This window comes from Lonchura striata, chromosome 6 (genome assembly GCF_050655825.1).
Source record: "Lonchura striata isolate lonStrDom1 chromosome 6, ASM5065582v1, whole genome shotgun sequence".
In the NCBI taxonomy this organism is placed as follows: domain Eukaryota; kingdom Metazoa; phylum Chordata; class Aves; order Passeriformes; family Estrildidae; genus Lonchura; species Lonchura striata.
Window position 1 is genome coordinate 32,237,058 of NC_140708.1, and position 13,896 is coordinate 32,250,953.

The 13,896-nt window shown below is 37.1% G+C and overlaps 1 protein-coding gene across 11 annotated transcripts in view; it reads left to right on the forward strand.

The window, feature by feature from the left end:
• Nucleotides 1–13,896, forward strand: part of VTI1A (vesicle transport through interaction with t-SNAREs 1A) — a 266,161-nt gene that overhangs the window by 159,184 nt on the left and 93,081 nt on the right. For 2 of the 11 annotated variants that reach the window (XR_014956324.1, XM_085583714.1), the window contains exon 9: nt 7,665–7,743. The exons of the other annotated variants lie outside the window; for them this stretch is intronic. Coding sequence is in view for 1 of the 2 variants with exons in the window: in XM_085583714.1 (XP_085439840.1) it covers nt 7,665–7,698 (34 nt within the window). In the remaining variant the exon portion in view is untranslated. The remainder of the gene's footprint in view (nt 1–7,664; nt 7,744–13,896) is intronic. 11 annotated transcript variants of the gene reach the window in all.

Sequence of the window (13,896 nt, forward strand, 5' to 3'; positions counted from 1 at the left end):
AAGGCTTTGTCATGCCTATAGAGAGAGTTTTCTGAACCTGAAGGATAGCCCTTCTGTAACGATTTCTCATCTTTGTTTCTTTGTATTTGTTTGGGGGGGTTTGGATGTGTGTTCTAAAATTAACATTTTTTGATTATTATTTTCTCTGTTTCCTATTCTTGAGTGATTTCTGTGTTTTGAGGGGGAGTTTTGCCTGTTAAAATGAGAAAGTTGGTAAATGTTTTGGGGCAGCATAAATTTTCTGTGTAGAAAAAGGGTTAAAATTACCAATTTCTGCCTAAATAGATGGGGCAGACACACTGTCAACCCTTGCGGTTTTAGCATGTTTTTTCCACACTTTCAACGTTATGAAAATTGTCCCTGGGATCAAAATGAAGTGATATGAAAAGGAAAATTGTGCAATGTGCTAAAACTCTATGTGGGACTCAAGGGAAGGAGTTATCCACTGATTATTTCTCCCCTTAAATTGGCATCGGTGCATTCTCAGACAGATTTTTTTGAATTAGAGGCACCTCTGGATATATGTTCTTTACCCAGTGAAACAGCACCTGAGCTTCTCTGTGATGTCTATATTTCTGTACATATTCAGTTTCCTAAAGAAGAAAAGCATCCCTCTAATAGGCAGTGCTGGGTGCTAAGAAAGTACAGTTTTAAAGGAGTTTAATGCATCCTCTGAAGAGTTCAGTCTGAAATTACCCTTGCCACAGGCTTTTATGTTGTGTGTTTGCTTAGTGCACTTTGCTTATTAAAAAAAAAAAAAGAAAAAAATAGGAGAAAATTTTAGCAGAGTCGTTGTTGATTTGTCACTTGGCTTAGGAAATGTGAAAACTGGAATTTTATAAGTTGTTCTTTAGCACAAGCTTTATTTCTGCATAAGTATCCTCAGCCTTTGTTAGTTCCTTGTATACTAAATTGACAAAGGTTAAAGTGACTGAACCTGATGCCTTCATTCCACAGATTTCTTACAATTCCAACTCTAAAATGTAACATATAAAATTCTCTGATTAAGAGTAATATGTAAATGACACAAGCTAAATTCAAAATCCATGGAGGAAGGAAGTGGCAATTGAAAGGGATGGTTCAGTGACTGTAGACAATCAAAATAAACTATAAAAAAACTGAAGGAAAAGAAAAGACACCAACCAAACCCAAGTCTCCCCCAGAAAGGCTCTGCGACATGAGCTGTAACGAATATTCTGCATATGTCTCCATTTTGTCAAATCTCATTAAAGGGGTTTCTTGCTTTATGTCAATTGAGCTGTCCAAAAATCATTCATCATTTTAGTGTAAAAAAAATCATGCAGTTATTTAAATAATATCATATTAATGTTAAAGTTCAGCTGTCATTTAATAGTATGGCTTAATCAGACATAGCATTTAGGAAAAATAGTTTTTTCGGGCTTTACTTGGCTTTCAGGTTGGCAGATTCAAATAAGGATTTATGGGTTTCTAAACCAATGTATTCTTTCCATGTTTATGCTTGAGGTACCCCAGCCTTTTTTGCAGCACCCTGTAGTCTGTTATTTTCAATAAAATAAAGTATCTCCTCATATTGTGTTTGAATACATTTGCAAGTAATTTGGAGAAGCTGAAACAAAAACATATGGTGTAACCTTTGACTTTGTTTTGTGTTTGGGAATCACAGTTAGGAGTCCTAGTTTATAAGTGTTCCATAAGCCAAATGAAAAATAAGATCTTTCTGAGATACACTTGGGCTCTTCTTTTCAGACAAAAGAATTATGTAGTTCAACACCATGATGGCATGTTTCTATGTGTCAGAACAGCACTGGATTTCCTTTTCTTCAACAAAAATGCTAAGCTGAGTCACCCATCTAGAACAAAGTCAGGTTAGGATTTAAGCTCAGGTCAGGTAAATGTGCCAAAAGCAATGCCAGCATAGAAGCAGCTTTCAGTAGACAATTCTCAGGATGTTGTTTGAAACCACATAATTGATAGACCTGCAGTGAATTTAATTTGTTTGTGACTGTTGAGTAGAAGGGTCTAGCATTATCCCAGCTTCAGCATCATCCCAATTTGTTTAGCTACAAGAATAATCATGAAATACAGACCCCAAGAAATCAGTATGTATCAGATAAATACAACTGCAAGAAATATAATTAGGACAGATTGGCAGTTGTTTCCTAATTTCTGCATACTTCAGTACACACCACACAATATTTTACATAATTACTGGAACCAATAAAAGAAAACACTGGAGGACCATCTCCACATCAATATTATACAGAAAAGGAAATGTTACATTTAACATTGCTCAATATAGTGGCTGTTCCCACAATCTATATTTGCTGATATGCTTGAAGTCATATGCCATGCTAACACTCTGTGCTTCAAATTAATGCATAACTCTTTCTAATTTTACTGTCTGGGAAAGGTAATGCAGCATCTTTGAATCTGGCTGAATATATTAAGAGATCATGTATTTAGATAGCTAGAGGGCTAAATTACTGCCTTTGTATGACCTAAATTCCCTGGCCATGTGTTTGTGCATAAAATGTTCTGGAGATGAGGAGTATAAGCAGAGACAGGTTTTATAGGTGGCCATAGCTCACTAAAGAAATCAGTGGCATAACAGGGACAGGACTTCCTATTCCAGTTTGCTGCTCCAGCAATAGTGTACCCAGCCCTATTGGAATTGGAATTTGTTGTCTCACAAGATTTTGGGGGTGTGGGTAAGAGTATTTTTGTCATAAGTATTTTTAAGTATTCTCATATACAAATGACCTACTACACTTCATGATCTTTTTTTTTTTTTTTTTTTTTCTGTAGCAAATACTTAGGTTCCATTAAGCTAATACATTCCTCTTATGGCATGGCATTACTAGAATCAGGGGAATGGCTTCAAACTGACAGAGAGTATGTTTAAATTAGATATTAGGAAGAAATTCTTTATTGTGAGTGCAGTGATGAGACATGGGGGTTCAGAAAATTAACTTAGAGTAGAAATTAATTTTCAGATTTTGATGAAGTGTGCAGTTTTTGTCCGTGAGACACTGGAAAGGGTTGTCTCAGGTCTCTATCCCTTGGCCTGTACCCCAGTGTGAACTGGGGATCTCACAGTGTACTAGAAAGAAGTAGAAAAGAATGTGTTCTGGAATCTCTTCAGGGTTTTGCCCATATCCTAAGCCAATAGACTAGAAAAGCTTATAAGAAAAGAATTTGGAAAATCTCCAAGCCACACACAGCCCAGTGGGAAACAAACAAACCTAAAAGTAACCAGCTAAAAATTTCAGTAGATTTGAATCTTTTTTCAATTAGCAGATAAGTTCTGTCTACCCCCTTCGAATTGCGGGAAAATATTTTAGAAGAATGGCTGCTACACTCCAGAAAAACTTTTTATCCTGTCTGGTTCACCAGGAAATTATTGTTTTAAAAATACTCTTTCAATCTTCATATTTCAGTGTTCTGAATTGTTGTCAATGATGTTTTGAGAAGCTTATGAACACATCTGCATTTATGAAAGAGACTTTTAAAATTTGATTCCCAACAGGTCAGAGACACTACCCCTGTCTGACAGAAATGAGGCAGTAAGGGTTCAGTTCAGCTCTCAGGTAATAAGTTATGCGACTTCCCAACAGCTGCATGACCAATATGACTTCAGTCAGAAATGGAATGTGAGTTCTGGTGAAGCTTTTTCACTCTTTCCAGGAAAATTCTGGGAGTTCTGTTTCTTGTATCACTGCTAGTCAAAATTTGTTCTACTTTTTAGGACCTTGCAGTTACTTTTCAACATTTCACAGACTTGTAGGACAATTCAGGTTGGAAGGGACTCCTAGAGGTCATCTGGTCCAAGCTCCTGTTCAAAGCAAGTCTCATTAGAGTAGGCTGCTCAGACTCTGCTCCAGTCACATTTCAAACACATACAAGGCTGGAGATACCAATGTCTGTCTGAGCAATCTGTTCCAGTAGCAGCTGGAATAAGCAAATCCCCCAGGTATCTCACTGAAATATCCCAGCATCCAATTGTGTCCATTGCCTCTGCTCCTAAGCAGAAGTGATTTTCAGAATTGGCCTTCAGAGTTTGGGCCTGGGTTGCAGTTATTTCCAGCAGTTCTCATACAGCTTCAGCATTGGTGATGTTGTGGGACACTCGGTGTAGGGCAGTTCCTGAAGCAGGACATGGGATGCTCTGCCTCCACCCACTGACCTGGGCCGTGGCCATGCACAGACTTCTTTATTGCCTTCTCTGGCTCGTAGAGTTGTGCAAAGTTAAAAATGTCTGTTCTGCCTCCTTGCTTGGCTACAAAGCCCATATTTCCATATGTTTAGAACAGCAGCAGGGACAGTCATGTCCCTGTGGACACAAACCCAAACAAAGAGTGAGTGTTACCACTGCCTTTTTCCCTATTTCCCTACCAATCTCTGTTTCCATCCCCAAAAGTCCATGACAAAAAACTGATTTTCTTCTGAGCTAAAGCCTTTTTCAGTCATACTTGTCCATGACTGTTGAGTCTCTGCAATTTTCTGAAGGCAGGTCTTTGTATCACCAATCCAGAGTGGGGTTTTAAGATACAGCCATGTTTGCTTTTTTTTCATACTAATAGAGGAGTTCCTCTTTCCAGGATATTTGGTCTCAAGCCAGAAGAAGTTTGAGTAGGAATTGTTTCTGCAACCTTTTTGTACATATATTTCTAGTTTTACTTCAAGATGTATTTCTACACTGAAAAATGACTGAAATTGTAAATTCTCAAGCAAAATGTCTGCTCCATGTTGAATGTTTAGAGCTGAAGCTGTTTACTTCAGTAATTTAGACTTGGCTCAGGAGCATATTTAAACATATGGTTAACTCTAAACCAGAGTAGCAGTTCCCTTAACTTGAGGGAGACTGAATAAGTGGGAGAGTAAGTGGCAGAGTGATTCTGGGTTCATCTCTTGGGGCAACACAGCTTTTATTGTGCTCCTTGCAAATCATGCCCTTAATATTTCTGTTGTTAACTGGAAGCCATAAAATATGTATAGTGTATTTTAGTGCTTGTTACTGTCAATATAATAACTTTTTTTTATAATTTTTCTGACTTTTAAGCATTTAATATAGTTACTTGATTCTTATGCTATTGTACATTTGTGTTTTGTTATGCAGCTAACCTTTATCAATTATGGAGTGTTGAATCTTTTCAGTAGGAAACTGATAAGCTCTGTGGTGCTGTTAATCACAACCTAGTCCTTGGATGAGGAACATACTGCTTGTTATTCCAGATTAAACCTTGGCATTAATTAGTACCTAGTTGTTCCTCGCTTTGTCTCTGATTTTAAAAAGAAACCTTGTTTCTTTGTTGAAGTGATGGGCAAAACATCTGGAAAACATAAATGTGTCGTCAGCAAAATTCCCAAGGGTGAGCATTCTTCATCATTAGGAGTCCAACCAAAAAACAGGAAATGTACCTCTAGGTCTGAACAGCAAATATTTTAAAATAGTACAGGACAATATGGGTTCCCTGTCCTTAGTTTAGGTATGACGTAATTTGATGCATGTAAGATGCATATCTTATTTTTAATAGTCAATGGTAACCCATTTCCTAAACCTTACTCATCTTTCTTAGACAGTGTTGTTTCTGTGCTGCTTCCACAATACTTTTGAAAAATCTTGCCCTACTTTCATTCAGTGATAGAAATACTGTTCAGCTCATGCACCATGGAGGGTGCAGAAGTCTTTTGAGCTGCCATTTAACCACCAGCCATCAGTGTACATGGAGAGTTCCAGGCCACAGGCACTGAATGCTGTAAAAAGGGACCAATTTCAACATTGCAGGCATGTAGCTGGGATTAGTTTAATGCCACCGTAGCCTTTGCAAACCTTCATCTCTAACAACCTAAGTGATACAGAGTTAAGTTTTCTTCAAACCTGGAAGAAAAAAGGAACATCACGATTGATCTTCACATCTAGTAACTTAAATGCATGGGATAAAATAAGTCAGTGTTTTAATCTCCTTGTGGCCAGGCAGCTTTAGAAAGGGATGTCCCTCATTTGGTGAGGTAGGAGTGTTTATATGGTAGCCTTGTTTTATTTTTCAGATTGTTGGAAAGCTTTATCCACATGTTAGGCTGCCTATACTACATCCATTATGAGCAGGGTTCTCAGCATTCTTCAGACCAGATTTCTAATTCTCTTTTTCCATTCCTTTTTGAAGTGTACAATGGTCTTTGTTCTGTCCCTCCATTCCCTCTTTTCTATCATCTGGAATTGCTATCTCATTTGCTCCCCTTCTGTCTGCTCGTGTCCAGCTGAACAGCTGGAAAGAACATTAACACACAGTTGTGTTTCTGCAGGAAAGCAGGATCCCAATGGATAATTATCCTAGCTAGTCCTAGACTGCATATACCAACAATGTAAAGCATCATGATAGGTTAAGTATTGTGTTACCCTTTGTGGTTGTTTTCTGCCCTGGGAATGTTGGCTACCATTAAGCAGCTAGAGCCTAAAAAGGTTCACAGTGTCATGAGTGAAGCAAAAGGCATTTCACAGCCAGCAATGTCAAGTCTGAAGCACAGGAGGTATCCCATGACATGCTTCCATGAGAAGCCATGCCTTATTTCTGCACAAGCAGTACAGGGCTTTCCTGCAGTAGTTGCAAGGAGGTTCCAGGAGGATGAGTTCTCTCTGATGTGATATTCAGGAATAGTGAAGGTAGTGAATGTATTTTGAATATTGGTATTGTTGTTTATGTGAAGGAGAGAAACAGCTAGAAAAAGCTGGCTTTAGTAATTGCTGAAATAATTGGAGACAACTTTTCAGAAATCAATTAAGTCAAACCCTTTAAGGCCAGTAGTTGATTGGGGATCATGATCTTGACTCTACTCACACTATAACTGAAAGAACAATATAGGTTGAATTTTACACATTCCATTTACTGCAGTGTTTAAGCCATAAATTCCTGAATGTAACATTTTCTGAACACAAGATATGCATGATATCTTGCCACTGGGTCACTTCCTATTAATCCATATATTTACCAAAGGAAATAGAACCATCTTGGAAATTATTTCAGAAAAGTTCATCCCTTTGTGTTAAGGGATTAAGAATTGACTGACCTGTTTTAATCCTGACAGATATTTGTTTGGCCTGTTCTCCACTGATCAACATTCCCCATCTCTTCAATCAGATATTTCCAAATTTTCCCTAATGCTTAGATGTTCAGCCCAAATCCTTTTTCCTGGGTAGACAAGATTGTTTTATGTGGTGGTGCATGTGATGATTTCTGGTGACTTGTGCTGTGGAAAGAAATTTCTGCTCAACTTTTCAAGAATTAGAGAACATAAATAAGATTGCACAGAAGTAAATTACATTTTCTAGTTTTCATCAAGCGAAGCCTTTTGATGGGATACAATAATGTGAAAATAGAAGAGTTAGATTTTTGTTCTAATAGACAAATCCTGGAAGCTCAGCCTTTCCAAACAGTAGCTTCATGTGTTGATGTCCTGGAGCTTTGCAAATAGAGGCGCCAAAATTAAATCATTCTCATAAAGTCACATATATGGACTAAAACTAGACTGTATACTATGGTGACTGAAGGCAACATTTGCAAGTCAAAATTACAAAAGACCAAGATTTGACTTTTTTGGTAGCACTACTAAACACTTTAAGAAAAAGACAGTAATTATGTCAAGCAAGCATGATTTTAACTCATTTCTCCCACCCTTGCCCATAGACACACCAGGATTTTGGACAGAGATAGTGTTTGAAAACAAATGGAGGAATGCAATTTGATTTGCCTCATCTTCTGTCAGGTAAAAAAGCTCCTTTGTGCCTTCTGAGTATGATTTCTGACACTTGGCACTTTTCTTGCCACACTTGATAGAATTGTTGACTTTTAATAAAAGCAAAGTTAATTTGTTTTTCCAGCATGATTCTGATTGCACGCTAAGAACTTTTAGAAGACAGTGAAGTCACCAAACTGGTATAAAACTGCTTTGATACAAGGATCTTGTCCTTATTAGCTAATCTTTTAGACTAGATCATTTTCAGTCTAGTTCTAGTAGCAGGTCAGACTTCTGGCTGTGCTTGAGACGTAAGAGATTAAGTGGCCAACAATGGGAAAAGGAAAACTCGGCTGAGTACAATTTGTGTTCAAGTTAGTGAGTGATGTTCTACCTCAAAAGCCAGGACCTGAGCCTGCAAGTCATAGTTGTGTGAGTAGTTTGTTCATCTGTAGCCCTATGTTGAACAAGGAACTCTTTCGTTTGAGCAAAGCTTGGTTGGGGTGGGGAGAATTGTGTTTTGTAGTTGCTGTTATTATTGTAGTTTTACAAAGAAGGCCATAAATTATGACTTTGGGGTATCACTCAGAGTTTGTTACAGATAAGTTAGTGCTGCTGTGGGACAATACCAAAACTAAGGAAGAATTTATATCCCTGGTTGTATTGGACCTTTAAAACTCTGCAGAAGAAATGTTCACACATCACTAACCTACTAAGCAGCTCTAGAAGAATAGAAAAGTCACGAATGGGAAATTGTGACCATACAGTGAGAGATTGTTCAGTGGACTTGGTGATAGGAAGGGTGAAAATTTCCTAATTCTGACTTGCTCTTTAACTAATATGGAAGATCCAACCCAAGCCATTCTATGGTTCTCCAACTTGAATCTAATCAAGAAGGCAGAGAAGTCAGTGTGGAAATTAAGAAAAATGAGAAAGACAGAGAAAAACTATTTTGCCTTACACGCTGGTATTTATGTTCTCTGCAATATTTGTGAAGGTCTAAAATAGTTTGTGCAGGATCTCACTGTGTAGCATTTATTGCCTTAGACCTCTTGTTTAACTTGGAATTTGCTATATTAATCAAAGTGTAACCCAAAAGGTTTTTCTAACATCTGTGAGTTAGAGCAGTCTTCATATTTTCTTTTACTTATTTAGTAGATCTACTGATAGTTTAAGATTGCAACACTCCTTGAAGAAAACATTGCATCTTAAAATTATTTTTGCACCAACTCTCCACCTTCCTCCTGATAAAAATGCTTGTGCAAGTGAAAAAAAAACCAAAAACACTGTTGTTTCTCTGACATGCTTATCATGGCTGCAAATAATGCATTTAAATAGGGAATTGTTTGAGAAACATGATTCTAAGTGTGTCCAATCTTGCCTGGATGTTGGGAAGCATATGCTATACTTTATCCATGCCAAGAAACTTCCTTGCTACTTTCTGTCACCACTGTATTTTTCAAATGCAGTTTTCAGCATGAATGGCACACACGTGTTGATTGTGAAGGTAACATTCTTTCAGTACAGCCTTAAGCTAATTACTCTTAGTGGCACTGGGGCTTTGTAGCTCATTTGTGAACAGATATTTATGCTGCTACACCAGTACAAGGCAATGTTTCACATTACCAGTTTACCAGACTATTACACCATTGTGTTTTAATCCACTGTAGGTGGATGGAGAATATGAGCCATCTGTTTTATTTAATGATATAATCAGTAAACAATATATGCACTTTACACATTTGGTCATTAAAGATGCCCATATTGTTGGACCCTGTATTTACATTGTAAATTGGTGTATTCACACATCGGCTTGTTCTGGTGTCAAAGGCTTGCTGTGTTCATAAGCTGGCACAAAGCAAGCTCAGTAACTGCTCAAACCCAGTGCAGGTGGTCGAGCTAGTTGCCACACAGATCAAAAGTCAAACAACTGTGAATCTTCCTTTGAAAAGGCATTTAGAGAGACAAGGCTGGTCTTATCTTCACAAACAAGAAAGAGTTATAGATATACATCATGAAGTTATGAGAACAAAAGGGGGTTTTATAATCACTCTGCGTCAGAAAATCCAGTACTGCAGACTTTTGTGAAGGCATCTTTGAAATATAAAGAACATCTTATTTTCCTGGACAAAATTTAAAGGACTGAGTCTGAATTATTAAATATGAGATAGTTCAGTCATTTCAAAACTTGGGAGACAAGAAGTTGCTTTCTCTTACAGTTGATTTAATTTTATTTTATTTTCAGCAATGCTTAAGCAGAATGAAACAGACAGTAATCACAAAGCCCAATCTTATTCAAGGGACAGAGGTGAATGGGTGTATTTGTGCTAGAAACAAAGGAAATTGGTCGATATTTCAGTTTCCCCAAAGTATCCCTCATAAGCACCAGAAAATAATCACCAAAATACATTAAAAATTAATTTACAAGTAAAATCTTGCTTGCTGGCACATTTGTAAGGAGGTGAAAGATCACACAGTCCCATATTGAAACAATAATATTCATTTTAGTGTTTAATTTAACAACTTGTGCTTAAGATGCCCAGAATTTTAAGTCGTTACTGGAGGACTCAGTCTCACTTTTCATTGTGTTTTATGAGGAAATAGAATTGGATTTATCACCATGTGAAGGCTTGGCTGGCATTGATGGTAGACAGAGAGGGGAAAGGACTTGTGGAATTTGTATGGCTGAGAGTGAGTTGGCAGGTCCTCATGGCTGGAGGAGTCTTGAGCTTCACACCACAGCTTGGTTTCTGTTCATTTTGGTTTCTGTCCTACATAATGCAGATGGAATCAGAGGCACTAGGGGTATACCCACTAACAAAGACTGTGTGCTGAAATGTGTTCACTTTCCATTTACTCCTCGAGACATGAGGAAATAGCTTTCAAAGTCTTTAAATCTATTTCAAAGGCAAGCTAATTATATTATTGGGGTTTTCTTAATCTTAAGGTATGAAGAAAGAAGACTTTTTTTACTAGGACTTTTTAATATTGGCATGAATTTTAGAGATAAAGTATTTTCAAGTGCATGAGCAAAGAGAAGAAAACATCTAATTTTATGAGTTGTTATATATATATTTCAAAATACACACTATTTTCATAGTTAAAATATTCAAATAATACAAAAGACTCAGCTATAAGTCTTCCTTTTATAGTGTTTTCATAGGTATTTTGTGTAAGTTGAATATTAGGCATTGGCATGTTTCCATAGGCTTAATAATGTATTGCCTTTTGATTTTGATATATTGTGTAACTAACTTATTTCTAATCTTATAAAAGGATTGAGATTTTTTTTTTCGCCATCCCAATCCAGTAAAAACAATCAGAAACTTGGCTACTGATATTTGATTCTTTGCTTTGTCCTGGGTATATCTTGAGTAACTGTGAACACATCTGTTTCTGTGCATCTCTAAAATGAGGATAATGTTCCATATCACAGCAAAGCATTCCAAGAGCAAATGCTCTTAATTAATCTGTGCATGGTCCTCACATGACCTGATGAGAGTTTGTGAATGATTGACTGGTAGTAGTGCCCATCCTGATTTGGAGTCATGGCTTAAATCCATGGAGTCATGGATTTAAAAGGAGTGAAAGAGAAGCATGGGAAGAATTTAGAGCAGAAGGGTGTAGAGTATCTGATTTCCTGTAGTAGTCCATTAGCAAGTGCATACCTCATCTCCTCAGCTATTGAACATAGCTGGGAGGAAGAGGAGGTGTCAGTTCTTTGTTGTCTTCTTCAGGTATCTCCATTTGAGGGCTACAGGTGACAAGCTCATCTTATGTTGGGTGACATTTTTGGTTTGTTGCAGACAGAAAAGTGTTTGGGTTGGTTTAACAAATAGAATTAACACATCCCTGCACACATAATGATGAACTATGTGTGTATATATATAGAGAGAGAGACAGAGAGAAAGGAGCAGTAATGTTAAATTTGATGTGCTAGCCCAGACAACTTCTTCCTTGTCAATCTCTCCTTACTGCTTCTGTCAGAAATTATGTTCCTGTAATTTGCTGTGGACTGTGATGTATTATTTTTGGCTGCTGTCAACCTACAATCAATCAGGACTTTACAAACATCTGTTAAGTACTTTGGGGTTCCTCAAAGCAGAAGCAGATCCTTACAAATGCAATGTTTTATGACTTACCATCACAGCACTGCTATTTATTTGTCAAAGGAGGTGTGGAGGAGAGACATGTAGGCTCAGTGATGAAGGTAGACAGTCAATTTTTCTGACTAAAATTACCTTTGTCACCACCACCTCTCACCTGTGGAGAAAAAAAAAGAAACAGTTTGTTACAGAACAGGGATGGGTAAAGCCACAGAGATACTCTGGGAATATATAAAAAATCTATCTGGTGTAGTAACTTGATGCCCAAAAACATACTAGTGAGCCTTTGAAATGTCAGTATTTTACTGCACAACTCCTGACTAAAAGGAAAATAAAAACATGGATTTCAAATGCTTTTTTTTTTTTTAATATTAATTGAAAGTATGGTGATTTTAGCTGAAAAGTTAGAAGAAAGGTTGTTGGACAGGTTGTGTAGCAAGCACGTGTTGAAAGCTGGAATAAAATGAGATCTGAATGTGGCATTGGTAATAATGCTGTAGAGCACAATTTTCATGAAGGGTGTTCTTTATAGAACATCTCTTGTGCTGGTGCACTTGGTAGGTCATATTTTCATGGCCATCTTTGAATAGTTGAATAATTAGAAAAGCTCGACCAGCAGGGAGTGAGAGAATCAAGCTCCCACATGCAAATTCCATCAGATGCTTCCTATTTAAGGAATCTAAGTGATCAAATGAGAGGAGCAATTATAATTCTTCATGCAAGGATTACTTTCAAGGAGTTTTTTCCTTAGTAAATTCCCAGTGTTCTCTTTGGAGTAAGATGGAGTATTTGGAATTATTTTATATACAAATTTGATGTTATGCTTGTAACACATGTAGTATTGTTTTGGAAGAAACTACACAAACATTATCAGATGTGCTGGAGATCCTTAGCAGTCAGCTAAGGAAAAAGGCATCTCATCTCAGAGATGTTCACTGTAGATGGACAACACAGGTGGAGCAGGGAATGTTGAATGAACCTGTGCATATTTTTCAGGCATCAATTTTTGTATGCTTACAATTTTATTCTTTGAAATCAGTTGAAAACTCTGTGCCCAAGTGTTCTCTGAATCTGGGAGGAGGAGCAGGTGCTCAATATACCAGAGAAAAGCTGTTTTATAAATGCAGAGACTAGTTTACAGTACAGTTTCTGTTTTGTCCTCTTGCTCCACTGACCCAATTAAATACAGGTTAAATAGGAAATTATTATTTTGACTGAGCTAGATAATAGAAATTGTTTGCGAAGGCTTTTAAACTTGGCTCTAAACTATTGAGTTCTGAGATTGACTTCAGTTTGAGACCCACTGTATCCTCCTTTCTTTGATCCAAACCCTGAGAATATGTATCATCATTTAAAGGAATGAGCTGTTTTGTGAGGAGGAAGCCAAGAAGTGGCCCCAGAGAATGCCTTCCCACATGGAAAGCCACCACCCCCTGATTTGATGTCTTCCATGTTAATGCATCTTTCAAGGGGGCCTCTTTGTCCCACATTGTTACTTATTTGGGTCTTCTTTTCTTTCAGTCTTAATTGTCATTAGCACTTTTTTTTTTTTTCCCCTCATAAAGTCATCTGGGGAATACTAGTTTATTGCATATTGTTGTGTTTGTCTAAAGACAATTGCACAAGCTTGAAATCTAATCCTTATAATCTTTCCTAGTAGAGAGAGCTTGAGATAAATACCGTTGTATGCTTGGTGGGAGTGGGTCTTGACTTTTGATCATCCATGTCTAAATGTTGAGTAATACTTAAGGGAAAATGTTCTCAAAACATTCCTTAGATGATTATTAGATTATATTTTATGTTTGATAAAAACTGGAAAATTGTATAAATATTTGCTTAACATCCCACCCCTTAAGCAATTTATTTCTTTTCTGGCCTTCAACCCTCTTGCTCAGTGAAATGAGATCAGTCACTTTCTGTTTATATTCAGTTTCACTTTGCAGTTTTCATGTGTGTAGAGCGACTCCTCACTGCAGAAGCATATTTAAATAATAAGTGGAGAATAAAGAAGGAAGAAAAAAATTATTTAAAAAATATTTTCTAGTGTCTTCCCATATTTTAAAAGTAAACAAGTGCT